This window comes from Anabrus simplex, chromosome 5, assembly GCF_040414725.1.
Source record: "Anabrus simplex isolate iqAnaSimp1 chromosome 5, ASM4041472v1, whole genome shotgun sequence".
NCBI lineage: Eukaryota > Metazoa > Arthropoda > Insecta > Orthoptera > Tettigoniidae > Anabrus > Anabrus simplex.
In genome coordinates this window covers 245,034,980-245,061,562 of record NC_090269.1, presented here as the reverse complement: position 1 = coordinate 245,061,562, position 26,583 = coordinate 245,034,980, and the positions used below count along the sequence as shown (strand labels likewise).

The 26,583-nt window shown below is 40.0% G+C and overlaps 1 protein-coding gene across 1 annotated transcript in view; it reads left to right on the top strand.

Annotated features, from left to right (window-relative positions):
• BtbVII (BTB-protein-VII) overlaps positions 1-26,583 on the top strand; it is a 346,577-nt gene that overhangs the window by 296,053 nt on the left and 23,941 nt on the right. The window contains exon 7 of the mRNA XM_067147343.2: positions 2,933-3,510. Within this exon, the coding sequence (XP_067003444.1) occupies positions 2,933-3,510 (578 nt within the window). The remainder of the gene's footprint in view (positions 1-2,932; positions 3,511-26,583) is intronic.

Below are 26,583 nucleotides of genomic sequence, written 5' to 3'. Positions count from 1 at the left end.
TTTTGTATATTTTTGTGTTGGTGTTCATTAGCAAGAGAGTACGGCCATGTTATGCTTCTTTAGTTTAATGTGGATCTACTCTTTAAATTTGTATCTTTTTATTGATTATTTCTGGTTTTGATAATCATTCTGTGCTTTATTTTTGTTATTTAAGTCTACATTGTTCAGAGTTACTGTAAATAAAATTTATGTGCTAAATATATTAGTATTTGTATTAATCTAAAAATTCATTTGTGTGTTTGCATTCCTTTTCTTCCTACTATTGGCTTCTCTCTCCTTTTCTTACATATTTGTTTTCATTATGTACACTAAATGTAAGTTTTAACTTTGAATTAATACAACATATTTTGAAAATTATACTAGTTTAACTCATTTATGACAGTTTTTTGAGAGTATCCATGATCAGAGAATCTAGATGGTGACTATTTTATTTTATTTTTACGGAGGTAGCATTTCCTAGGTAAAAAGTAGGAAAGGTAGGAATACTTCAGGCAGACAGGAGCTACTTAAAATATTTTAATGGGCCATTGAGATCGACTGCTGGAGGTCTGAAGTGTTGATATTATTCACCCTGTTGGCCAATCAAAGATTTGAATCACCCCTACGTGTTTAAAGAAGTTTGTTGAATAATGATGTCAGATATGCACAAATATTTAAAAAATAAAAATATTCAAGATTCAGCTATTTGCAAGATGTGCAGAATTGCATAGATGAAAATAAGAAAGTGAAGCTATTTTGGTATGCTTTGTGTTATTCAACATATGAGTGGAGATTTGTGTGATTGTCTTAGCCTAGGCCAATTTTTTATCCACCAACAGATGGGTGAAACAACTACCTTTCAAATTCAAAGTAGAAGCAAAATTTCACTTGCTTCTACTTTGAATTTGAAAGGTATGTTTCTTTAAAAGTCCATGGTCATAAGTTGCAAACATCATATGGAATATAAAGGAATAGTCGATACTTAATAAAATAGGAGAAAAGTCTTTTAAAATATTCTCATCAGTAATTTTTATATGGAATAAATTAAGTAGTATAATCTAAATGCTGTTCATACGAATAAAAGTTACAATGAAGTTTGAAGAATCAGGTGTATATAGAATAATTTTTACTTAAATTCTCAATACGTACGAAGGATTGTGTCAACTCCATTTCAATTAAAAAGAAAATCACCTTTTATGTACAAAAGGGCAGTCAAATATATTGGCTGTTGACCTAGATGTTAGGCTCCTTTTAAACAACAAGCATCATCAAATGTATTCTAGTAATCCAGTTGATGTTTCTCACCACTTAAAGAGAAGTTATCAAATACAGGAAAGGAAAATTACATAAAGAAAGAGAGGTTGACTGAGGCAAGACTTACTTGACTTGACTCCTTAAACTCCTGTTGAGGAGCGGATGGCCAATTACTGAGGCAAGGATGCAATGGAAATTCGTGTGAGGGGCAGGAAATGGTACGAGACCAACTGTTCCAGCATTGATATGAGTAGTGCCTTTGATATCATGCTGTCACCCCATGCTTCCTCATATGGATTAAGATATGATGTTTAAATATTTGTTGCCTTTTTATATGTTTTGTCATATCTATTTTATCTATTTCTCTGTTGTTAACTCTTCCCTTTGTTTTTCTCCCTTCATACTTGAACGGGTTTTTTTCCCCCCTTCTTTTAACGTCGCACTGACACGGATAGGTCTTATGTCGATGATGGGATAGGAAAGGGCTGGGAGTGGGAAGGAGGAGGCCGTGGCCTTAATTAAGATACAGGCCCAGCATTTGCCTGGTGTGAAAATGGGGAAACCATGGAAAACCATCTTCAGGGCTGCTAACAGTGGGATTCAAACCTACTATCTCCCAGATGCAAGCTCACGGCTGCGCGCCCCTAACTGCATGGTCAGCTTGTCCGGTACTTGAACTTTTATCTCCCTTATCACCTTTTTTATTGTATATGTACATTGATCAGTCAGGTCATAACATCTCCTTAACATTTATGAGGATAAAATGAAAGCATTTAGTATTTTGTTGATTTTACCAAAAAATGGGAGTTAATTTAAAATACAATTAAAGCTCATCCAGCATTATTATAAATTTTAGTTTTGTAAAATATGTCTCATTATAGTGTTAATGTAGCTCACATTGAATTAAAATTAGCACATTCATTCATATCCTAAAAGCAACGCCTTGATGCAACCACTCTCATTAGTCATATGCTGTCCTTTTCAGTTCCATGCAATTGTTACATCCTAGCCTCCTAGTACTTCTTCCTAGGCTATCCTCTTTCTTTCTTCCCCAACACTTTCCTTTCAAGAATTTTAATGATGAAAGTGTTGTCTGTCAAGTCAAGCTACACTAGAAGTTTTACAAGTCTTAACTAGACCCAAGAACTGTGAATGTGGTTTAGAATTTACCAAGGTTAAGTGGATTGTAAGGCTGATGTTTTTTTTTATAAATGCATTAAATGAAATGGAGAGAATAAGCAACAGGACATCAAAGCCTGGCCATATTAGTGTTTAACTTCAGCTATAAAAAAGAAATAGATAAATTGTTGAAAGTATCCTAAAGGACATTTTTCTCTTTCTTCCCTTTTGCATGCCACTCCACCTAATTTTCAACAGACTTCGTAATGGATGTTGACTGTATTACAAGTGTTATCACATGGTACGGAATCCCAAAATATGACATCATGGCTAAAAGTCACCAAAACATCTGTTAGGAATGTTCCTAAAGTGCTTTATCTCTACTTTATCTGTTCAGGTCATTTTATTCCCATTGAAAGGAATGTTGATGTTCTGCACAACATTATACTAAGACCAGTTCACTTTCACATAAATGTGCATTATTGTATTTTTACTGTATTTCTCTTGTCTTTATTTTCTTCCTTTTTTTAACATTGCTATGAATACTAGCTGTATTGTGTTTGGCCCCATATCGTTACAGCTTCCGTTTCAACTAGCAAACCTGGAAAACGTGGTCGTCCATTGATCCGCCAACCTCGTATCAAGAAAGAAAGTGATGCCCTTCATATTTCTCCTGACAGTGAGCCCAGCTCTCCTCAACTATCTGTGCCTAATGTTCGTGTGGAAAGATCTAGCTCAGAGTCCCCCCTTACCACCTCTACATCGACACCCAACCTCCTGACAGTACCACAACCATCTTACCTTGTTAAACAACACTCAGACCCTTTGATTCCTTCTCATCATCACCAGTCCTCGTTAGGAGTTCCAACTTCATCCACTCTAGTCGTCCAACGTCAGTTGTCCCAGCCCACACCTGGTCAAACCAGTCATGTTCAACATCCATCCTTTCATGTTCACCTAGTCTCTGAAACTCCCCATCATCAGCCTCCTCCAAAAACACCCGAACCATCTGTGCGTGCTGTCAGTCCGTCTGTGCCAACCGAGCAGCTACCTGTGCTTCGGATTATTCCTGACCATGGTCCTGACGTAGCTAAGTCATCACAATCGGGATTACGAATTCGAACCGAAGAATTGAGACGAACTGCCTCATCTCCCCAGGCAAGTAATTGTCTTTAATTTTCCCATTATCAGGACTGATCATGTATAATATACTGTGAATTAAGTTTGCCAATGAAGACTGTTCTAGCATTGAGACACTCTTATCTTATATATTAGTGAAGGAAAGGCACAAACAAGTGTCAAATCAAGTCATATATGTAGAGAGGAACATGAAAAGGAACACATTATAAAATAAACACAGTGACAGGTCGGTGTGGGAAAAAGAAGCAATAAAAAGAGGAGACAAGGACAAACATGTAAATACTGGAGGACATTATCTGTGTCATCATACACTTCTGTCTACATAAAGATGGACTCTTTCCCCATCAATCCCAGTTCTTCTTAACCTTGGGTGATCTCATTTCTGCTTCCCAGCTTCATCATGTATCAAGACTGAAGATGAGTGTTGATTTCCTCCCTCCTGTGAAGCTGGAAAGCAGAAATGAGCTTGTCAAGGGCTGAGGAGAAATGGATGTGGAAGAACTGGGATTGATGAACAGAGAGTCTATCTAGTATATGAAGATTCAGAGATTATCCTTGTCAGTTTTTTCTTGTTTTTCTTTGCCTCCTCTTTCTGCTGCTCCCTTTTCCCACACTGACCTGTCACTGAGTTAAACTGTTGTGTGTTCCTTTTCATGATCATATCTTTCTATAAATGACAGTTGTGTACATTAATATTCTTATTGTAATTAAGCATTTTTATACTATAAGCTCAGTGCTTATAGCAGTGTGTTGCTGCAGTTGGATATTACAAGAATTACTTAGAGGCCTGTTCATTAACAGCTGACCATAAGAAGCTGGAGTATGTGTGATGTTTACATGCATTTCTTCAATCATTTTATAGTGCTGTCTTCAAATTATTATTTTTTTATGCCATAACATGCCAGCAGAGCTATGTGCTTTGTTGTGCAGAGCAGAGAAGGAAAGAGATATGAGGGGTGAATGGCTGGACAAAGCATGAACCAAAGTTTAAGTCTTGATAAAATCTACTGAAAATTTTTTCTCTCTTTTCTTATCTTTTCCAACCAACAAAAACAACAATTTTATAAGAGGGCAACCTTGACAATAAATAGAGGGAAACTTACAAGCTTTATCAGTGAAACCCAAACCCATAGGTTTTATAAATTTACAAAGTTTAGGAGATAGGCTAGCCTTTATAATCAAAGTCCCATAGCATAGGGAAAACAGAAATTTACACAGTTCAGAAGGGAGCCAAAGCTTCTAGATTAAAGTTACCTTGGAAGGGTCTCGAACCCTGAACCACAAAATACAATTTACTCATTACAAACGTCCTTTGTGGGCCAGGAAATTACATTCATGTTTAGTGCCAAACCTTTAAATACTTGAAGCAGAATATACTTTCTGCTTTTAAAAGCTTAAGCAGCTATTACACTCACTACCCTTATATAATAGCAGAGCTGCATTCAAAAGATCCAGAAATATTACAGGAGCCAAAGCCCATACTACACGGCCATGAAAAGAGAAAAATAAACTAAATTAGACTAGAAAGGCTGAGAGCAAAATATGAACAATGGAGGCTGAAAACTCTTAAGCATGCCTGGGGTAAGATCTAAGAAAACACCTAACAGGGTATAAGGCCCAAAGATGCACTGGATAAGTTGTACTACTTGGTGACTAAGAAAAGCGAAATTAAAGTTCAAAAAGAGGGTAAATAAATTTAGAAAAATAGAAACTTGAGTCACCAGAAAACAAAGTGAATAAGGGAAACGAGGGTACACACTCGTGCGTCCTTACATTTTACAAAGTCCCCATTAGGGGTGATTCCTGTAAGTCCGTAGAGTGCCTAGAAAACCAACATACTAAGTTTAAATCGAAAGAGAAACCTACACAAATTAAAGTGTCCAGTAAATGCAAGTCGACCTAACCGTTACATGCTAAAGGGAAATTCTGGAATCTCCCCTTTATTACATGTAGATCAACTTTACATGATTAGATTAAAGTTTCTGCCTTTACCTTATGCCATTTCTTTACACCAGCCCCAGCCTCTGCATTTCCCAAGGGAGATCTCCTCAGTTACATAGCACTCTTTTATGGTCTCAATCAAGAAAGACATATTAGGTCCAAAATTCGCTGTATTAATAGTGAGGCTGGCTAGTTCTAGAACAAGGATATAATGTGTTTTCCCATTGGTGGAATCTAATGTCACAAGGTAGATTCTAATTGGTTGATAAACCTTAGAACAGTGTTGAAAACTCCAGAATAACAAATAAACAACTGAAGAGTGATCAGGTTACCACACATCCAAATTTAAACATTCTCCATAAGTTAGTTACAGTACATAACATGAAATAGCAATAAAAAGTCTCCACTAGCGACATCTTATTCAAACACATAGAACTTCTTGAATATGGTATAGTTCAAGTTCTTAGTACAGCAGTTGGAGATACAGCGGCACTTCAAACTTAGGGAGAGGTCTAATGGCACATTAGTAATAATATACTGTATTGTAATACAGAGCAAAGTGTGAATTTTTATAATATTCCATCATGACCTCATGAAATGGATTTGAGAAGGCAGGAGACAAACATAATTATAGAAATAGGCCTACATTACACAATATCAGTAGCTCACAGATATACTGCTTTTTACAAATGCGTAATCATACTTAAATTCATATCCTCATCCTGAGATGGTACAAATCTTTTCAGGCACACTCATAATGGAAAAGAGCAGCATGTACTGTTTCAACCCCCTACCTGCCTTTATGCCAATCTTAAATTTCTGGCAGTATCGGGAATCAAACCCAGGCCTCCGAGAATGGCAGCTAGTTGGGCTAACCGTTACACTATGGCGGTGGACTTGATCATACTATAAATACAAAAACATAATGTAAATAATCACTCATTGGCAACTTTAAGTGATTCTAAATTTTTCTCCTTGTGTAACATAGGTGATAGTTTACAAGTTGTTTCAAAATCAGCCTTTTCAATTGGTTCAATATCAACCCCCTGCCTTTTTATCGGAAAAAGTTCTTTTGATCTCTTCCCCTTGTTATATTTATCTTTCCGTGCATTTGAGGTACGATGTTGAGACCATTCACAGGGTTGATCAGTTCGTGAGATGACACATTCTAAGTTAACTACATAAATAATGGCTGAAATATATTTACATTTCTCTGATGGAGGGCATTCACAGGAACAATTAATTGCAGCATTAACCTACAAAAACAAAACCATATTAGAAATAGGCCTAAAATATTTTTCTGATGACAACATTATTGAATGTGTACATAAAAATTAATTTCATTACCACCCCTCATTATGATGCCTCTGTCCTGAAGTATTCCTGCAAACTGTTTTTCTTGTAAATTTAACACAGGACCACTTCCTGCTTGTTCTGAAGAATTTGGCCGACTGTTGTCATAAAACACTCTGAAATCCCTTTGTTGTTATTTAGTCTGCCATCACAACATACAGTGGGACCACAGCAGATATTTGCATGGTGACTGGGGTTGCCAGGTTTTTGAAATGCCTATAAGGAACAGGTCATGACACACTATTACAGCTTAGATTATATCTAACTATGTCGTATCAGAATTCAAATTCACCAGCAATGACACTGCTGTCTTCATTTCCCTTCTTAAACATACATTTTGTTATTTTTAAGGCTGTGTTTAATTGCCTCACAAAACTTTTATGTAGTGCGGTTGAAATATATTGCTTTAAGTCACTTTCACCTTCATATCCAATTACAAGTAACACATCTTGCCTTGAAATAATTATTGTCAACGGACAAATTCCAGTTATACTGATCTTCCCATTTTTCAAATAACTGGAAATTTTCTTATTTGCTTTTGGGGAATCACATATTAGGCCTTATAACAACACTGGTATGAACTCTGTTACTTTCATCCCACCACAGCACAACACAAACTGCCAGTTTTAACAATTTCTGATAAAAAAGCATTTGAAAATGAAAGAATGCATAGTTTCACTAATCGTTGCAGTAACATAAACCAGATGTCTGTGAGTCTCACTCCCGCGGGTTCCGCGCTTGGGCTCAGCGCTGACGTTTCGCTCACTCACCTACTATACGTTTTGATCATAGTGCAGAATTGCTAGATGAAGAACAATGAACGGAAACGCAGGATCGGTAAATGCTACTGGAAATAAATAATTTTAACCATGGCAGAAGTGAGTTGTTTAAATATGGGAAAAAAGGGTGTTCCGTATGCTGTTAAAACAGGACAGTACTTCAGATCTTCAACTACAAGAAATGTCAAATAATATGGGGCACCTGGCAACCCTAGCGGTGACACACAGTAAGTTACAATGTTCGCCACTCGCAGTGCAGTGGTGTAGTTCTCCCATTAATGCACAGAGCCTATGAAAGCATCCATTTATGTGGGGAATTCAAAAGTTTCTTTTTATAGAGTTAACATTTGAATCATTGTTAATCTTGAAATAAAATTGCTGATTCCTAGCTTCATCAGGAAGGCGGGCTTCAGCAATCATTGAAGGGCCTTCTCAATGGATCGTCAGTCTTGATGCAGAAAGTGTGGATAAGAAGAAACCTGGATAAATACAGGATTACAACTGGGAAACAGAAACAAGCTCGTCAGGGGCTAAGAAGAGTTGAATGTTATGTGTTTATGCCCTCCCTCCTGTGAAGGGGAGTGGAGGGGGGCAGAAATGAGCTTGTCAGGGTCTGAGGAGAAATGGATGTAGAACTGGGGTTTATGAGGAGAGAGCTCATCTGTTTGTAGATGGCGGTATGTGAAGATGTGGAGATTGTTCTTGTCCTTTTGCGTTTTCATGTTCATTCTTGTCTCCTCTCTTTGTTGCTCCCTCTTCCTGCACTGACCTACCATTATGTTCATCGTATTATGTGTTCCTTTTCTGCCAGGCTGATTGGCTCAGAAGATTAAGGTGCTGGCTTTCTGAGCCCTGGTTGGCAAGTTCGATCCTGACTCAGTCTGGTGGAATTTGAAGGTGCTCAAATACGTCAGCCCCAAGTTTGTAGATTTATCGGTATGTAAGAGAATTCCCACGGGACAAAATTCTGGTACTTGATGACTTCGAAAACTGTGAAAGTAGTTAGTGGGAATTAAGAAAACAACATTATTATTGTTCCTCTTCATGTTCTCATCTCCCTATATATGACCTGATTTGACACTTGGTTGTTCCTTTCCAATATAGACATAAATCTTCTTTGATATTAAAGAATGGGAAAATTTAATTTTCAAATACAGGGTGCAGCAGAAACAATGATCCAATTTAAATTGTGCGCCATTGTTGGTCACGGCATCCTACAGAGCAGAAGTTTATGCTGTTGCATAGTGCTATTTAAAGCAGTTTATGCTTGCTACATTTATTTCAACAATATTTTGAACTCTGGTAAAATGGACAGGATCCCTTGCGGAAGACGATTTTGAGATGGGTTAGGCAGTTCAGAACAACAGCATCTGTATCAAACAAGAAATCAGGTGGTGGCCACATACGGTTCGCACCTTGGAATACATTGCAATAGCGAGACCTGCTTTCTAGCAAAGTCCAATGCAAGCAGTTCATCCGTATTCTAAAACCCTCAACGAATCAGACAGAAGTATTTGGATATAAAGTTCTACCCTTTCAGTACGTAGGTGGTGCAAAAATTATTGTGCAGAGGTTTAGAGACAGTCAAAATTTTAGTCAATCGTATTTTCTGAACAATATGATGTTGCCTGACATGGTGCATTTTCACTCAAAGTGGCTACATAAACAAATAAAAGTTTATGTACTTGGCATCTCACAATCCTCATTAGCTTTGTGAACAGCCACTTCATAGTATAAACGTTACAATGTGGTCTGGAGTGTCCTTGTTTTTTGTGATGGGTTGGGCTGTCACATTCACATCGGTTCATTATAAGGCTATGTTAGAAGAGTTCGTAACATTGGAAATGCATCATAAGAATATCAGTCTGCAGTACGGTTATACCAACTGGATAGGTCAACTTCCTATGCAGTAATAACATCCATGACAACCTTACAAAGAATGTTTCCAGAGCATCTTCTTTCTCAGTTCAGTAATGTGCAGTGGACAGCCCATTCACCTGATCTATTGGCACGAGATTTATATTTCTGTAGATTCAAGTACAAAGTCAATGCTAACAAGCCAGGAAACCTGTAAACAACATTCACACTTGAAATTGAGACAATTTTTTTTTAAATCGTTACAGTGAATGTGCGTGGATGTACTGAATCTTGCACTGCCAGCAATGGTGGCAACCTGAAGGATGTCATTTACAAAAAGTGACATGTGTAAGCAGTGATATGAAATTCTCTTTCAAGCAGTGTAAATTAGCATATAGTACTAGTGTATCATGCTGAAATACAATGTTTCATATAGATCATTGTATCTGCCGCAACCTGTAAAAAGAAATCTGATTTATTGGTGTTGCGATAGAAACTCTTTTCCTCAAAATTAACTTAAAGACTTTGTTCTCATTACTGATGCAGAAATGTGTGATGTATAAGTAATGTACCAATGATGTAAAAATTACAGTGATCTCATTAAACATTCAGATTTAGATGAAGCCAAAGATTGGAACCTATCAGCTGGATAAATTGTTAAGAAATAATTCAGTAAAAAAGATATTTTGTTTGAAGAATGGCATTGTTCCTTGTGAAATACTTTAAGGGAAATAGACTTTTTAACTAGGAAATACAACCGTGAAACCCTGGTGTTATGGTCTGAAGATCATTTGCATATATGTCTTTCACCATATAGAAATGTACAGACCATCCATCTGAATAACGGTATTGTGTGGGTGGAAAGCAAGTTTTAAGTGCTTCATCTTGGTGGACCAAATGCTGGATCACGGAACTGTTCCGTTTGTTGTCTTACTTTACTATGTAATTCAACTTTTCCTCAAGGGATGGCAGAGTGAGTTGCAATTGTGATTTTGGTAGGGACTTTTTCTTTGCAATGTTATACGCTCTTTGCTAATATACAGGGTGCGGCAGAAATACCTGACGAATTTCAAACATAAATAACTCGGCAACGCAACAAGCCATTTAAAGATTTATTCCACAGTTGGAAAGAGTAGTGTTTGCCATTTGCATCACACACATACACACTAGGTTTTGAAAATAATGTCATCCAAATGCCGACCATCCTGTTTGATGCACCTCTGAAGCCTCTGCCTGAAATTCCGCATGACTCGCTTGAGCATGTCTTGTAGTATTGCCTCGATTTCTTCACGGATGGCAGCTTTCAGGTCATGTAGTGTTTGCAGCTTACGTCGGAAGATGCAATCCTTCAAATATCCCCGGAGAAAGAAATTGCACGGGATGAGGTCAGGGAAACGGCTGGCCGTGGAACGTCGCCTCGTAAGGAGATGAGACTTCCGGGAAACATTTCTCTGAGGAGACCCATCGACTCCCTGGCTGTATGTGCAGTGGCACCATCTTGTTGGAACCACACAGCAGGATTCCCTAAGTTGGTGAGTGTCGGCTGCAGGAAGTTGTATAACAGCTGTACGTAACGATCCGATGTTACTGCTACAGTTCTGTCCTCCTCCTCATAAAAGGAAGGGCCTAAAATTCCGAAATCAGCAACAGCACACCAAACAGTAACACGCTCGCTGTGGAGAGGTCGCTCATGGATCTGTTGAGGATTGGTTGCAGACCAGTACCGAAAATTTTGTTATTAATGTAACCTGACGAATGAAAGTGCACTTCATCACTTGCTAGGACACTGGTGTCAGCGGCTACAGCTTCCAAGATAGTCTCACAACACGCTCTGGTTGGCCCAATCACGTTCACCGAGTTTCTGAACACCCACCATGTTGTACGGATGGAACTTCATGTCTGCATGTAAAATCCTCCTTACAGTGCGATCCGAGAGTCCCAGAGCACGTGAATGCCTATGCATCGAACGTTGAGGAGATTGCATAATGGCATGTCTCACTGCACGGACGGTCTCTGGCGTTTGGACGCTACGAGGCCTACCAGGCAGCTTCGTTTTCACACTTGAACCACTTTTTCTCAAACCGTTCACCCATAACAGAATGGTGTTCCTGCTCGGAACTTTCTCACGTCGACCTAAGCCAAAGTGTCTGCGAAACAAACGCTGTGTTGTGGTAACAGAGTCGGCATTTTTTAAATAAGTCTCAATCACGAAACCTCAGTGTTCACCACTCCATGCCATGCTAGCGACTGGCTGGCTAACTGACTAGCCCGGACTAGACGATGCATGTGTTCTCCAAGGCTAAGGCCAAGACTGCGTGCACCACGACAATAACACCTGTTTGAAAGCTGTGGCCAATACGACCATTAGTTTGCTCCAGTCTACTGTATGTGACATAAATGGCAAACCCTGCTCTTTTAAACTGCGGAACAAAATTGTGAATGGCTTGTTGTGTTGCTGAGTTATTTACGTCTGAATTTCGTCAGGTATTTTTGCCGCACCCTGCTTGGTAATATTAGTTTGAAGTGGGCTATCTCTAGACTTTGAGATTCATTTGTAAACAAGATGTCTGCCAGTAAAGAACTGAAATTTTCCGATATATAACACCTTTTAGAAAGTAATGATGATTAGGAATGTCAGTTTTTCAGTGAAATTAGTAGAAATATTAGTAATAGTGTGAGTAATGCTCCTGAACAACAAATAGATGTGGAAATCGAAGAGGAAGTGCAAGGAGAAGACTGTGTTACAGCACAGCAGGTAGACTGAGTACGGACCTGTGATGCTAATAAAATAAAATGTTTTTGATATATTCCTTGTTCCATAGTTCGTGGTATGAAAGCCATTTATTTTCATTTATATTTAAATCTTTAATGGTCTTGTAAATAAGAAATTTCTCATGATATGAAGCAACACTATATTTCCTCCAAAATAATCCCAGCCCCAGTGCAGTTTCAATCCAACAAATATGCAGGGCTCAATGGCTTAAAGTGTAACAGGTAGCTAAGTTTAACTAGAAAATACTGTCACAACCTGGAAACCTTTACAGCAGCTCATGAAGCTCTTTTCCAGTTGTGGTGTATGGCCACTTTTCATCATGCCATCAACTGGCACTAAGGATCCTGTATGAATCATCCCCAAAACATCTTCACAGTGTGTTTGTACAGTTTGTTGCAAGTCCTATTATTGAATCCTAATGACTATGTGCCAGCAAAAGATCATTCCTGCACATTTTTCCTGTTAGAAGGTGTTTCTTTGGAGATTTGCAGAAATCTACGACAGACATTAATCCTGTGCAGATTCACTCCCAAGAATAAGAATATTTATTCACCATTGATCATTTACATGAAATAGGTTTCGTCATCCAATACTACAGTATTATTTCTATTATCTATATACAGTTATTAAAAGTCAGTATTAACAGTTTTCATTTACGTCATAAAATGGATTTTCCAACATCCAGTTATACAGTTTTCTTTTAAAATTATTGATGGACACATCCTGTGCAGAGAATGGTAATTTACTAAAAAATATTATACCCATACCTCATGGCACTACAGCCCTTGAAGGGCCTTGGCCTACCAAGCGACCGCTGCTCAGCCCGAAGGCCTGCAAATTATGAGGTGTTGTGTGGTCAGCACGACGAATCCTCTCGGCCGTTCTTCTTGGCTTTCTAGACTGGAAAAATATATTATACTACTTACTTTATGTGAGTTACCTGTTTTCACAAGTCTATGTCTTAGGACATCAATATTACCCTTAATACGAGTATTGTGTTGATGGATGTTCTCCCTGATAGTAAATTCATTAAGATGGTTTTTAACATACAATGAAAGATAAAAATTTTAAACCTGATAAAAAGGGGACGACAGTGCTCAGAAGAACCAGCTTTACACATTAAACGAACAAGCTTCTTCTGTATTAGCAATACATTATGGACATAAGATGAATGTCCCCACAATAGCAGCCCATATAAAATATGGGACTGGAAAAGTCCAAAATATGCCATTCTCAAATAGTCTGCTGTTACTAATTCCCTCAATTTCCACATGAGATATGAGACCCGTGATACCTTTTTACAGACATGATTGACATGTACTTCCCAGCATAATTTGGTATCAATATGAATACCCAGTAGCTTGACTGACTGTATTTCTATATTATTGGACAAACCTAACAGAATATGTTGGGTTTTATTCTCATTACAGAGTGGTTTATTAGATGAAAACCATTTCACTGCAGTCCTAAGTCCCCTAATTAGCACCCCCTCTAGAGACACCATGACTTTGACGTCAGTGTGGGGGCTTGTATGTTCGCTGATCATGAGGGCTGTGCAGCTCAGGATTTCCTTTGCTGGATTGGCCTCGGAAGTAGGGCCAGACTAACAAAAGTGTCCCCCGAGTTGCCTAAGATGTCCTACCTCTGGTAGAATGTTTTTTCTGAGAAAGTGCAGGTGTATGGAGGTTTCATCTTCTGCCAATCACAAGTTTTGGGTTGTGAGGAGGTGATCTCCCCCATGGTCTGGTACGTTGACTTGGTGGGGAGGCTTGCATGCCTCAGTGATCCCAAGAACGATGCTGGCAGGGTCACCCTTGCCGATAAGGTCGAGGGTGAGGGGCCAGACTAAATGACAGACCTTCAGCTGTAGGCCCTGAAGGAAGAAAATCTTTGTCTCAGGGAGTAGGGAATGAGAACACCATCAGTCCTGAAGTCGCAGCATGGCAGGGGCAGAGCCAAAAGAGGGCAGCCCTCTCACTGCCCTATAGGCACTGTGGGCCCATATCTCACATGCCCGAAATAACTTCCATGAAAAGTCAAAACAAGAGATATACTTTGGACTACTGAACCCATTGGCAACATCGCAAGGAAAAAAGATTATGAGATTTTGAACATGGAATATATGAGGAATAGCTGGAAAGGAGAATGAACTAGTGGCAGAATTCGAGAGAGCAAGACTTGTAGTGCTGGCACTGACAGAGACAAAAAGGAAAGGGCAAGGGATGGATACAGTGGTGAACAATAATGTACTCATTTATAGTGGAGTTAGCAACAGACTAAGGGCCAAATCAGGAGTAACACTACTGGTCCAAAAGAACTTCAGAAACAAGATTCACGAATGGAAATTCCACACGGATAGGATTCTCACGGTCAGCATATGATTAGACCCTGAGATAGAGACGATGACGTTTATTGTGGTTTAAGGAGTGAACAACAATGTAAGAAAGGAGGAGAAGGATAGGTTCCACGAAGAGCTTCAGAATGTGGTGGATGACACTCGAGGGAAAATCATTGTATTAGGAGATCTCAACAGCAGAGTCGGAAACCAGCCAGAGGGGAGTGGCGGAGTTGTTGGCCGGCATGGCAAACACGTGGTTAACAACAATGGTGAGAGGATTGTTAATTTCTGCGTTGCCAATAATCTGGTTGCAGTGAACACCATGTTCCAACATAAGATAATACATATGTACACGAGGGAGGAACCCAGCTGAGATGAGCGCTTCATCATAGATTATGTGTTAGTGAGGCGACATCACCTTCAGAAGGTGACAGATTGTCGAGTTTACCATGGCTATGAAATAGGAAGTGACCCTTTTCTCTTGATATCAACAATGGAAACTACAGCAAAGGTAAAGGGGAAACAACCTAAGAACAACAAGCAAGAAAAATTAAGGAGTACAAGTTGAGAGAGAACAAGGAGGTACAGCAGCAGTTCACACAGGAAGTGGAGGAGGAGTGTTAGAGGATAGAGGAGAAGATCGAGGGAATGGACATGGAGGGAAGTGGCACATGTTCAAGAAGATACTACTAGAAGCGTCAAGTGAAGTATGTGGAACAACAAAGGTGGGGGAGTAAAAGAGAAGAACAACCTGGTGGAATGATGACATCAAGGAAGAAGTAAGAAAAAGGAAATCTGGAATAAATACTTAAGAAGCAAGGATGCTGAGGACTATGAGATGTATAAGGAACAAAGAAGAAAGATTAAAGACCTAGTGAAAATAGCGGAAAAAGTCTTGGGAAGAATTCAGACAATGGAGAAAAATTATAAAGAGAACCAAAAGCTGTTCTATAGAACACTGAAAAAATGAGGAAGGAGAAACAATGACCTCTAAAGTTTATAGAAGATAAGGAAAGGAAAATCTTAACAGAAGAGAAAGAAATAATGGAGAGATGGAAAGAATATTTTAATGATTTACTGAATGGAAATGAGAAGGAAGACAGCCCATGGTCAATTGAGGAAAGAGAGGAGATGGGGAGAGAAGGAGAACAGGAAGAAGGAGAAGACTTAAAGATAAATGAAATGCAGTTGGCTATCATACAACTCAAGAATGGAAAGGCCCAAGGGCATGATGGAATCGCCCCAGAAATTATTAAGAACTTGGGAAAGAAAGCAGAAGACTTTCTATTCAAGATTATGGTGGAGGCCTGGAGACAAAAGAGGTACCTAGGGATTGGGAGGTAGCAGTCATCATCCCCATCTTTAAGAAAGGAGACAGTCGAAAGTGCAGTAAACATCGTGGCATATCCTTGTTGTCAGTGCCTGGGAAGGTCTTCTCAAAGATACTGGAGACTTGATTAAGAAAGGAGGTAGAGGCTAAACTTGAAAAAGCCCAGTGTGGCTTCTGTCCAAATAGAAGCACGCAAAATCTCATATTTACTGTTAGGTGGGCCAGTGCAAAGCTACTGGAGAAGAACAAGACCCTTCAATGCTGCCTTTATTGACCTGAAACAGGCATTTGACAGAGTCCCGAGGTCCAAACTCTGGAAAGTCCTAAAGGAGTATTGAGTTAGCAAGTCACTTTGCAGTTAAATTATGAGTCTGTATAAGAACTGTCAGAATTATGTGCAGACAGGAAATGTGATATTTGCAGAGTTCCCTATGAGACAAAGAGTCCAGCAAGGTTGCAGTCTTAGTCCTCTTCTTTTCATCATGTACCCCAACCAAATTATGAAGCTGTGTCATGAGAGAATCAAGAAATTGATGGTCGGAAATTACGTCATGTGGCCAGTATGATTTTCTGACCTGGCATTTGCTGATGACCTGATCGTTGTTGCCTCCAGCGAACAAAACCTACAACACAACATCAGCGTATGGGTGGAAGAGATTAAGAGAAAAGGTATGGAGGTGAATGTGGACAAGACAAAGACTATGGTTATCAGCAGGAATGAGGAGAGAGACAGTATCATGGTCGACAGTAAACCATTAGAGCAAGTCACCAAGTTCAAGTATCTTGGCCCAATCATCAGCTAAGATGGAAGAGGAAATAACAGGGTGCTTGTTTAATGCCATCCAAACAAACTTCCTCAACAAGAAGGAGATCTCAAAGGGCACAAAGCCATTTACAAATCCACCTTTGTACCCACATTGACCTATGGCTGCAAATCCTGGGTGCTAACAGAAAGAACCAAGAGCAGAATCCAGGCGGCAGAGATGAGATACCTCCGGAAAGTAGAGGAAACCAGGAGGGACAGGATCCGAAATACAGCCATCTGGAAAGTATTGAATATGAAGCCACTAGAGAAGACCATCCAAGAATATCAATTGTGATGGTTTGGCCACGTCCACCGAATGTCGACAGACCGCTTGCCGAGGTTAACGAGAGAGGTGAGAGTGGAAGGAAGGAAGGAAGGCTCGAGGAAGACCGCGGAAGACATGGGAGGAGGGGATTAGAGAAGCACTGCAGGAGAGGGAACTTTCTGTACAAAAGGCCATTGCCATTACCGGAAATAGGAGTAGATGGAGATCTCTCATATCCTCGACACCTCATGGTACAAGAGGACCGGATTGATTAAGTAAGAGGAGGTGATGCGTGATTACTGGGAGAGTAGTCGCTAGCAGCCACCTCCAGATATTGGGCACCGTCTGAAGTATGCAGCCCTCCATGGCATGCGGAGCTTTGCTGAATGTTGACCAATACATTCCTAGCTACTCATGGGACCTAGAACAGAACTCTCTTCTTTTGTTTTTAAACACAAAGGGTGACATCCTCAAAACAGCATTCTATAAAGAGAACTAATTCCAGTACTCATAGAATATGAAAGTAATGATCATCTTCCTCGATTCCTGGTTGCTTCCAAAGCCGATGGAACAAGCTTCTTTCCAGACACGAGTCCTTCCTTATTAGTAATGCAGTCGAGGGAATTTTTGGTGGTGAAGTTGACAAAATGCCGAAAGCTGTGTAATGGATCAGTGCTTATAAAACGTCAATGGCTGAACAGTCTAGATGGCTACTTAAAGTGTAATTGTTCGGGAAGGTTGATGTTTAAATTGAGAAGCACAAATCTCTGAACTCCTGCAAGGTAGTTATATTTGACAGAGATTTGGTTAAAGGTACCAATGATGACATGATCCACGACTTTGCTCATTGAGGAGTAACTGACGTGAGAAGGTTAAAGAAGTGTGTCGGTGATAAGCTGCTCGGTACGGCTGCTTTCATCTTGGCCTACAACGCCCAGGCCATGCACAAACAAAATAAAATTAGCAGTGTACCTTCTGAGTGTATGTCTGTACATTCCAGCTCCATTGAGATGTTACAACTGCCAGAAATTTGGCTAAACCTCTTTGTGATGTCAAGGTTTAATGACTTGCAAAATATGTGGGAAATGCAAGCATGCTGGTATCACCTGCACATCACCACCTGTCTGCATCAATTGCCCAAATGTGCATGCTCCAATCTCCCAAGTAGTAACCCATATTCAGAGAGAGGAGAAAAACATCCAGATCAAAACTCTGGATAAGTAATCTTATCCAGATGCCTGGAGGAAGTTCAAGTCCATAGCTGTTCTGGAGTTCTGCATCTCCTTCGCTGAAAATGTGAAAGTGCAGATCTCACCCGAGAGTTTTTTACCAAACATTAGTACAAAGAAAGCATCGAAAAACCGGGCGAGTTGGCTGTGCGGTTAGGGGCGCGCAGCTGTGAGCTCGCATCCGGGAGATAGTGGGTTCAAACCCCACTGTCGGCAGCCCTATACATGGTTTTCCATTTTCACACCAGGCAAATGCTGGGGTTGTATCTTAGTTAAGGCCATGGCCGCTTCCTTCCCATTCCTAGGCCTTTCCTCTCCCATCGTCGCCATAAGACCTGTCTGTGTCGGTGTGACATAAGGCAAATAGCAAAGAAAAAGCATCAAAAAGTCTCAGTCATGAATAGGAAGGAATATTTAAGGAAACTGGAGATCCCAGGATGATATCAGTATCTCCTGGGAAATCAACAAGTGTGTTATTGGCCCTTCCAAGGAATGTACGGCTGGGAAGTCCTCCTCCAACCAGGGTTGGAAAGTCGTCCAGCCTTCCTACCAAAGCCCATACTAAACAGGAGAAGAAGGCAAAGCCTCAGCAGTCCCCTAAAAAGTTGGAAAAGAAGCAAGAGACCCCGATGTCCTCTTACTCAATCTTTTTCTCGAGAGCCCAGTTCTTTCAGAAAGACCTACTGTTCCAAATCAGAGTGTTCACCATCCACGGAGTACTCTGCCAAGTCATCCTCTACTGAGGAGACAATGGAGACTGAACCACTAATTATCATGGATGGTGATGATGACTAAATAGACACTGACATTGACGGCAGAAAATGGCAGATAACTGGCCAATAGAAGGACAAGCTTTTGTCATAATTTCATTGCGTCACCCATCCACACAGTGACTCTATTGCAGTGGAACTGCAATCATCTTTAATTCTGAAGACCAGGTAGCTGTGGATGGCAAAGCAATTGGGGTCATTTGCACCACAGTGCGCTCCGACATCTTCAGTGATGAAGAGCCACTCCATACTCAGCTGGGTGGAGTTGCAGTTCACGCTCTGTTGCCAGTAATGATAATGTTGTGCAACACATATTTTTACCAGACTACAATCTTCACATTCATGAACTTCAAGATTTGTTCACTCAGTCACCTCCTTTTTTTCTTGCTGAGAGAGATGAACGCCTGTAACACCCCATGGGATTTTCCATCCTCTTGCTCTAGGGGAAGGGTTCTTGAGTTATTCATCAACCATTTCAATTTTCATGTGCTCAATAGAGGGGAACCTACACATTTCAGCCATGTACATGGCACATTCTCCCACCTAGAGTCAACTTGTGCAGCCGTTGTCGTAGGTGCGACATCGTAACTGGTGTAAAACCTTCAATTATTAGGTTTATTATATTTTAATTATATTTTATTAAATGCTAAATTACCTTTTATTAAATGTTAAACATGACTAATACACGGTTTCCCTGTAAATATGTATCATAAAATTTGTATAACCTCAAATACGTATTGTGTATAAGTTTAACCTCAAAATCTATGTAGTCGAAAGTGGTAGAAAACTCTACAATGTTCGTATATTAGATTTAGTCTACTATAACTTGGTATGTATGAAGGGTTCTGGAAACTTATAAGGTTTATTATCCAGATAATTATAGAGACATTAGAAATGTTGTAGAGATTTCCATGTGTATTAGTAAACTGTAATGAAGGTTCTAGCTGAATCCATTACCGGAGTACTCCATTTGACTAGCTGGTCGATTGATGTTTCGAGTGTGTTCCATTAGAGTGTTGTAAGAACCCTTCCAGAAATTGACAATTCTAGACGGTGGATCGAACAGTATATATATTGAGCTGTCAGTCAGTGAGGCGGTGGGTTCAAGAGAGCGTATGTTATAGTGCGCGAGTCAGTGCTGTTGATATCTGTACTTGTTAGAATCGACTTCAGGGTACTCTGCTATTAAGTGTTGTAGTGTCACTTGCTACTGTGTGTAATTGTGTATTGTGACTTACAGTGACAATAAAGTAATTTATACAAGGAAGTGAACATGCTCTTGTGTGATATTTATTTTTGTCAAATAAAATCGCATTTGAGAACCGACAAATTGGTGACAGGATAGGACAGGACACTTCGAGACTCGGCAATGAAGATCAACCAAATGACCGTAGCGATTTTACAGAAAGTGCTAGTATCCCGAGGTTTACTGACGGCTGGAAGCAAAGCGGACCTACAAGAGAGGCTGCTTCAGGACTTAGACAATGAGGAGGACCAGGCAGTTTCGACTTCGAAGTCACCTCGGAGGAAGAAACCAACAACCGGGTAAGCATTATGTTCGCACAACTAACTACTTTGATTCAAGCCCAGTCTGAAAATTCAAGGCCCAATCCGAAAAACTTGAGTGGAAAATTGAGGCTCAGTCTCAAGAAATAAAGGGCCAAATGAATTCTTTGGTCAAAGATCTGAAAGAAGATATTTCAAAAATTAATGACAAAATCAACAGCTTAGAATTGGACATAGATAACATAGTAAGTGATATGCACACCTTGGAAAACAAAGTCGAGGAGAAGATTGGAGAAATTGAGCGGGAATCCACCAATCGTAAAACCGAAGTAGGACAGAAATTTACAAAGTTTAGATCCGAGGTTAATAGAAAAAATATATCCCTGGAGGAAAACATTTCTATAGGCAGTAGTCAATCTGGAAGAGGTATAGACTTCCCCCTTGGGATATCGGTTGATCCCAGAGTTACTATAATCTATTAGTTTCATAGTCCGTATTGATAGTTCAAGTATAAGTGTGAAGGATGAGTTCTCCACCTAATCAATACTTTATTTTGCATAGTGTCAATAATTTACATAAAAACAGTACCGGTTTCGACCCGTAAATAGGTCATCTTCAGCTGTTAGAGAACCTACTTAATAGCGACTGTACAGAATAAACAATACTAAAATTAAAACTAAACAAGAATGCCATTAAATAAACATGATACCACTATTCTAAAATTACTTAATATTAGCTATATACATATGGTACAGTTTTGGGGTTAAGAGTGTTATTTTCAAATATTACATATATTGAGGCTGGAATAGGATACAGTTCTTGGAGTTGATCAAGAATCACTGGTATTCATATGTCAGGTTGTCTGTGTTAAAGCCACTATTATGTCCAACGGTTTATGAGATCTTTGAAGTGCATTGTTGTGCCGAAAATGTTCGGCGGTGTCGTGTTCCTTAGAATAAGAGGTTCAGGGACCAGTTCACGGACACATAGCTTATACCCAGTCTATATCACTGCTGAAAAATACGTTAGTGAGTGTCACTATTCTAAAAAATACTTTAAATACTTCATACTTGATCCCAGAGTTATCAAAGACAGCCTACCGGAATTTCATGGGAGACTCGAGGAGTGTCCTAAAACATTTCTATAGACATCGGAGTCTCTACTGGGTAGGACAAATATACCTACGGAAATATATTTGCAAATTGTCAGCCAGCAACTAAAAGCATCAACAGGGGCTTGGTGGCAGACTATTAAAGGGCTCAGCCTCGACTGGGAGGAATTCAAGAAAGAATTCGTCCAGAGATTTGACTCGGAGGCTGTCCAAACTTCAGTACAGGAAAAGTTCCTAACTGAAGCACAACCCAGTGGAATGAGGGCAGGAGCTTTCGTAATTCAAAAACTCCAGCTCTTTAAGAGAATCTGTGAAGGGGAAAATACTGACATGAGAGTCCCTTATATAATTGAACTGCTACATGATAAGGTTCGATCACTTGTTAAGGTGGCACAACCAAAAACATTTGAAGAGCTCCATGACATCGTAGCAAAATTAGACAAAGAAACATGTTACCGTGCCTCAAAAACAAAAACCTCAACAGCGGAGGAACCCCAGAAATGATACAGATGTGGGCGGACTGGGCATCTAAAAGACCGCTGCCCGAAAAACTAGATTGGTACTATTTGAGGAGGGGCAAGGATGGTTCCGGAAGAATGAAGAGGCCCCAGAGACATTACACCTGGCTAGAAGGTGAACATATTGGTCAAATCTATAGTGATGATGAACCTAATCCACCCCACCCGGCTATTAACTGGACGATTAATGACAAGACGTCCATCGCTATACTTGACACTCAAGCTTCACACTCATTTGTGAACATGAATATGGCAAAATTATTAAATCCTGTTTGTCCTGCTAAGGTGGCAACAGTCAAGGGGGTAACCCATGACATACATTACAAGATTGAGGGTTGTACCTTTCTTCAAGCCAAGTGCTCTACTGAAGTCATAGATATACCGGTAAAGGTTGTCAAGGATTTGATACCTGACATAATATTAGGACACGACTTCTTAACTAAATATGGGGTAGTGATAGATTATACAGCCAATGAAATATTCTTTGGTAATAAAAACAGAATTACGTTGGCATGGGTAGAAAATAAAGCCTTTGAGTCGGAAACTTTGGAAACCAATGTATTGGCTGAACTGAAAACAGGGCTGTAGAGAAGTTGCTCAATAAGTTCCCTGAGGTCATTACTGATAGAATTGGATTTACCACAATGGTAAAACATAAAATAATTTGTGAGGATAATGCCCCTGTTAAACAAAGGCCTTACCCACTTAACCAAGATAAATTAAAATTTGTAATAGAATAAGTCAAGGAAATGGAGAACCAAGGATTGATTGATCCTTCAGTATCAGGATGGGCTTCTCCTAAGAAGAAAAACGGTGAACACCAACTTTGTGTGGACCTTCGTCAGGTAAATAACAAGACTATATCAGATGCCTACCTCATGCCGGATCTCCGACATCTGATAAAGCTAGTGAGTGGGTCAAAAGTCTTCAGTATCCTCGATTTGAACTCTGGCTACTGGCAAGTGGAAGTCGAAGAAGAGTCTCGACCGATGACTGCTTTTTCCACCCCAAGAGGACTCTTATCAATTCAGAGTCGTGCCCTTTGGTCTTAAGATTGCTCCAGCCATCTTTATGTGTCTGATGGACGAAGTCTTGTCCAGATACACAGGCAAATTTTGCCAGGTCTATCTGGACAACATCCTTGTGTACAGCAAGACGTTTTCGGACCATTTGGAACACCTAGCTAGAGTCTTAGAGAGGTTGAGGATTCATGGATTTATCTGCCAAGCCAAGAAATGTCAGTTCGCATCAAACTCAGTTGAGTACCTAGGTCATGTACTGAAGGACAAGGGCTTGGAGAGACAAACTGAGAAGAATAGGGCCATTGAGGAACAGGAAAGGCCTCGCACAAAACGCCAGGTATGTCAATTTTTAGGCCTCTGTGGGTGGTACAGTAGCTTTGTACCTTACTTTGAAACAAAAGCTGCTTCGCTAACTGACCTCCTCAGTAAAAACATACCATTTAAATGGACCCAAAGGGAAGAAACAGCCTTCCAGTACATAAAAAGAGGAGGTCTGCTTGCAGACAGATGCGAGTGACATTGGTCTTGGGGTTGTACTGTTCCACGATAGATAAGGAGGAGGCAAGGATATAATTGAGTATGCCAATAGGAAACTCTCTGCTCCTGAGAGAAACTATTATACAGCCGAGAAGGAGGCATTAGCAGTTGTATGGGCGGTAGGGAAGTTCAGAGGATATCTAGAAGGAAGGAAGTTCAGACTCTTTACAGACAACTCTTCACTTCAGTGGCTGAATCGGGTTCCTGGAACTGAATCCAAACTGACGCGATGCCGATTTTGACTATGAAATTGTCATGCTCCAGGGTAGCCAATCAAGCTGCTGACAGTCTATCAAGAAATCCTGAGGACGGACAGAAATCAACCATGAGCGTACCAGAGAGGGAGATTCCTGGGCCAACTAAGAAATCTCAAACCGACTCTGTGCTTCTTGCTATCTGACGAGAAAATAATGAGATCAATGTAGATATAATAAGGAAGTGGCAGACTGAGAACATGTCCTGTAACAGAATGGCATCCTGGATCAGCAAACGCAGCACTGATTGTCGATCTGTTCCAGCTCAGTTTAAGATGTGCTACAAGAACTTTCGACTCGAAGACGGTATACTTTAGTATACTTCCCACCTGCCTGGATCTTCTCCGGTCATCATCATTCCAAGGTCGCAGACTGCGAGGATTTTGGGAAAATACCACAATAATCCAAAAACCGGTCATCCTGGTCAAGAGGAAACCTACTCTTTGATTCGGTGACATTTTTTCTGGGTACACTTGCGTCAGGACATCAAGAACTACGTCCAAGCCTGTGCAATCTGTGCTCACACTAAGGCGAACAACCAGAAGATGAGTACCAAGATGAGGGGACGCCAACCACATCACCTTGGGAGGTTCTTCCCCTTGACCTTACAGGACCCTTCCCTAGGACATCTCGGGGAAAGACGGGATCCTCGTGGTGACTGACCTATTCACCAGATGGGTGGAAGCATTCGCCATCCCTGAAGCTACATCGGGATGTATCGTACAACTCTTAAGGACGGAAGTCTTCATTCGGTATGGGAATCCTCGGTGTCTACTCACAGACAATGGCAGTCAGTTCACCTCAAGACAGTGGTTGCAAGCTCTGTCGGAATGGGGAATTGAACACTGGACTACACCGATCTATCCTCCGCAAGCAAATCCCACCGAACGGAGAAACCAGGAGCTAAAGAAGATGCTTCAGATTCACTTGGTCGACAGAGAACATACCAAATGGAACCAACACCTATATGAGTCCCTTCTGGCCATCAGACAGCGGGTTAACCGCATCATGGGTTTCTCACCTGCAGAACTTTTCCTTGGATGTCCAATAAAGAGAACTGGCAACTGGAATTTTGTCCATGGACAAAGAGAGGGTCCGGAGGATTCTGATACCTGGGATACGCGGAATCAGCGGCAGATTCAACAGGTGCACCACCAGGCCGGAAAGCATTCAAGGAGAGAAGCCGAGAACGATACGCCAGAGGAAAGGGAGTTCAGACCTGGAATACTGGTTCTTCGTTGAAACCATCCCCTTAGCAATAGGCTTCAGAAGTTCCACGCTGGGATGGCTCCAAAGTGGCTCGGACCTTTTGAGGTGGATAAGAAATTGGGGAATGGTGTGTATCTCCTGAAGACTACACCACCAATGAAGGTGCATGCATCGGAATTGAAGGCGTTACATCGACCCCTACAGGAAGTCAGAGAGACCGGGGAGTTGACGCTCTCAATGGGGCTCCAGAAGAATGCGGACTTCATGGAGGATCATGGAGACGAAAACATAGATATAAGGGCAGCTAGATATAATTCAAGACCTAGAGTAAGGAATGGACAGAATAGATATTGAAGGTTTTAGGGGGGATAATTGTCCTAGGTACAACATTGTAACTGGTGTAAAACCTTCAATTTTTATGGTTAATATATTTTATTTTATTAAATGCTAAATTATCTTTTATTAAATGTTAAACATGACGAATAGATGGTTTTCCTGTAAATATGTATCATAAAATTTGTATAACCTCAAATACGTATTGTGTATAAGTTTAACCTCAAATTCTACATAGTCAAAAGCGGTAGAAAACTCTATAATGTTCATATATTAGATTTATTCTACTATAATCTATATAAATATATATATAATAAGAGTTTTGTCTGTACATTGCTCAGAATTTAAAAAGGATGGTATTTCTGTATCGGTCGTGTCCATAGTAGCAAGGAAATGCACTTTTTAATTTTCCGTAATGTCTGTCTGTCTGTCTGTCTGTCTGTCTGTCTGTCTGTCTGTCTGTCACTAGAAAACGGCTGAAGTGAATTTAATGAAAATCGGTATGTAAAGTCGTTAAATAAGTCGCTACAATTTAGGCCATAAATAATCTTATTCACGCTGAGAGAAATGATAGTTTAGGGGAAGGCCTAAAATTTAATTCTCAAATATTTATGTTATTAGTGGTCCTATCTTAATATAATCGGTATGCGAAGTCGGAAAATAAGTTGCTACAATCTAGGCTATAAATATTCTTATTAACGCTGAAAGAAGTGGTAGTTTAGGGGAAGGCCTAAACTTAAATTCTCAAATGTTTGTTATTAGTGGTCCTATATAAATGAAAATCGGTATACAAAGTCGGGAATAAGTTGCTACAATCTAGGCCATAAATAATTTTATTCACGTTGAGTGGAATGGTAGTTTTGGGGAAGGCCTAAAATTTAATTCTCAAATATTTGTGTTATTAATGGTCCTATCGACAAATACTACGTTACTAACATTATACAGTATTAAATTTCCGATCATTTATGTCTTATGCATTTTTACCGTACCGGCTATGATAACAGAGATATTCATGGATTTGGATTTTTGTTGCTAAGTCCATATCAGCACCAAGTCACGAGAAAATGGGTAGACAGAATTGAATGAAAATCGTTATGTAAAGTCGGGGAATAAGGAACTACAGTCTTCGCTATAAATAATTTCATAAGACGCCCTAATATC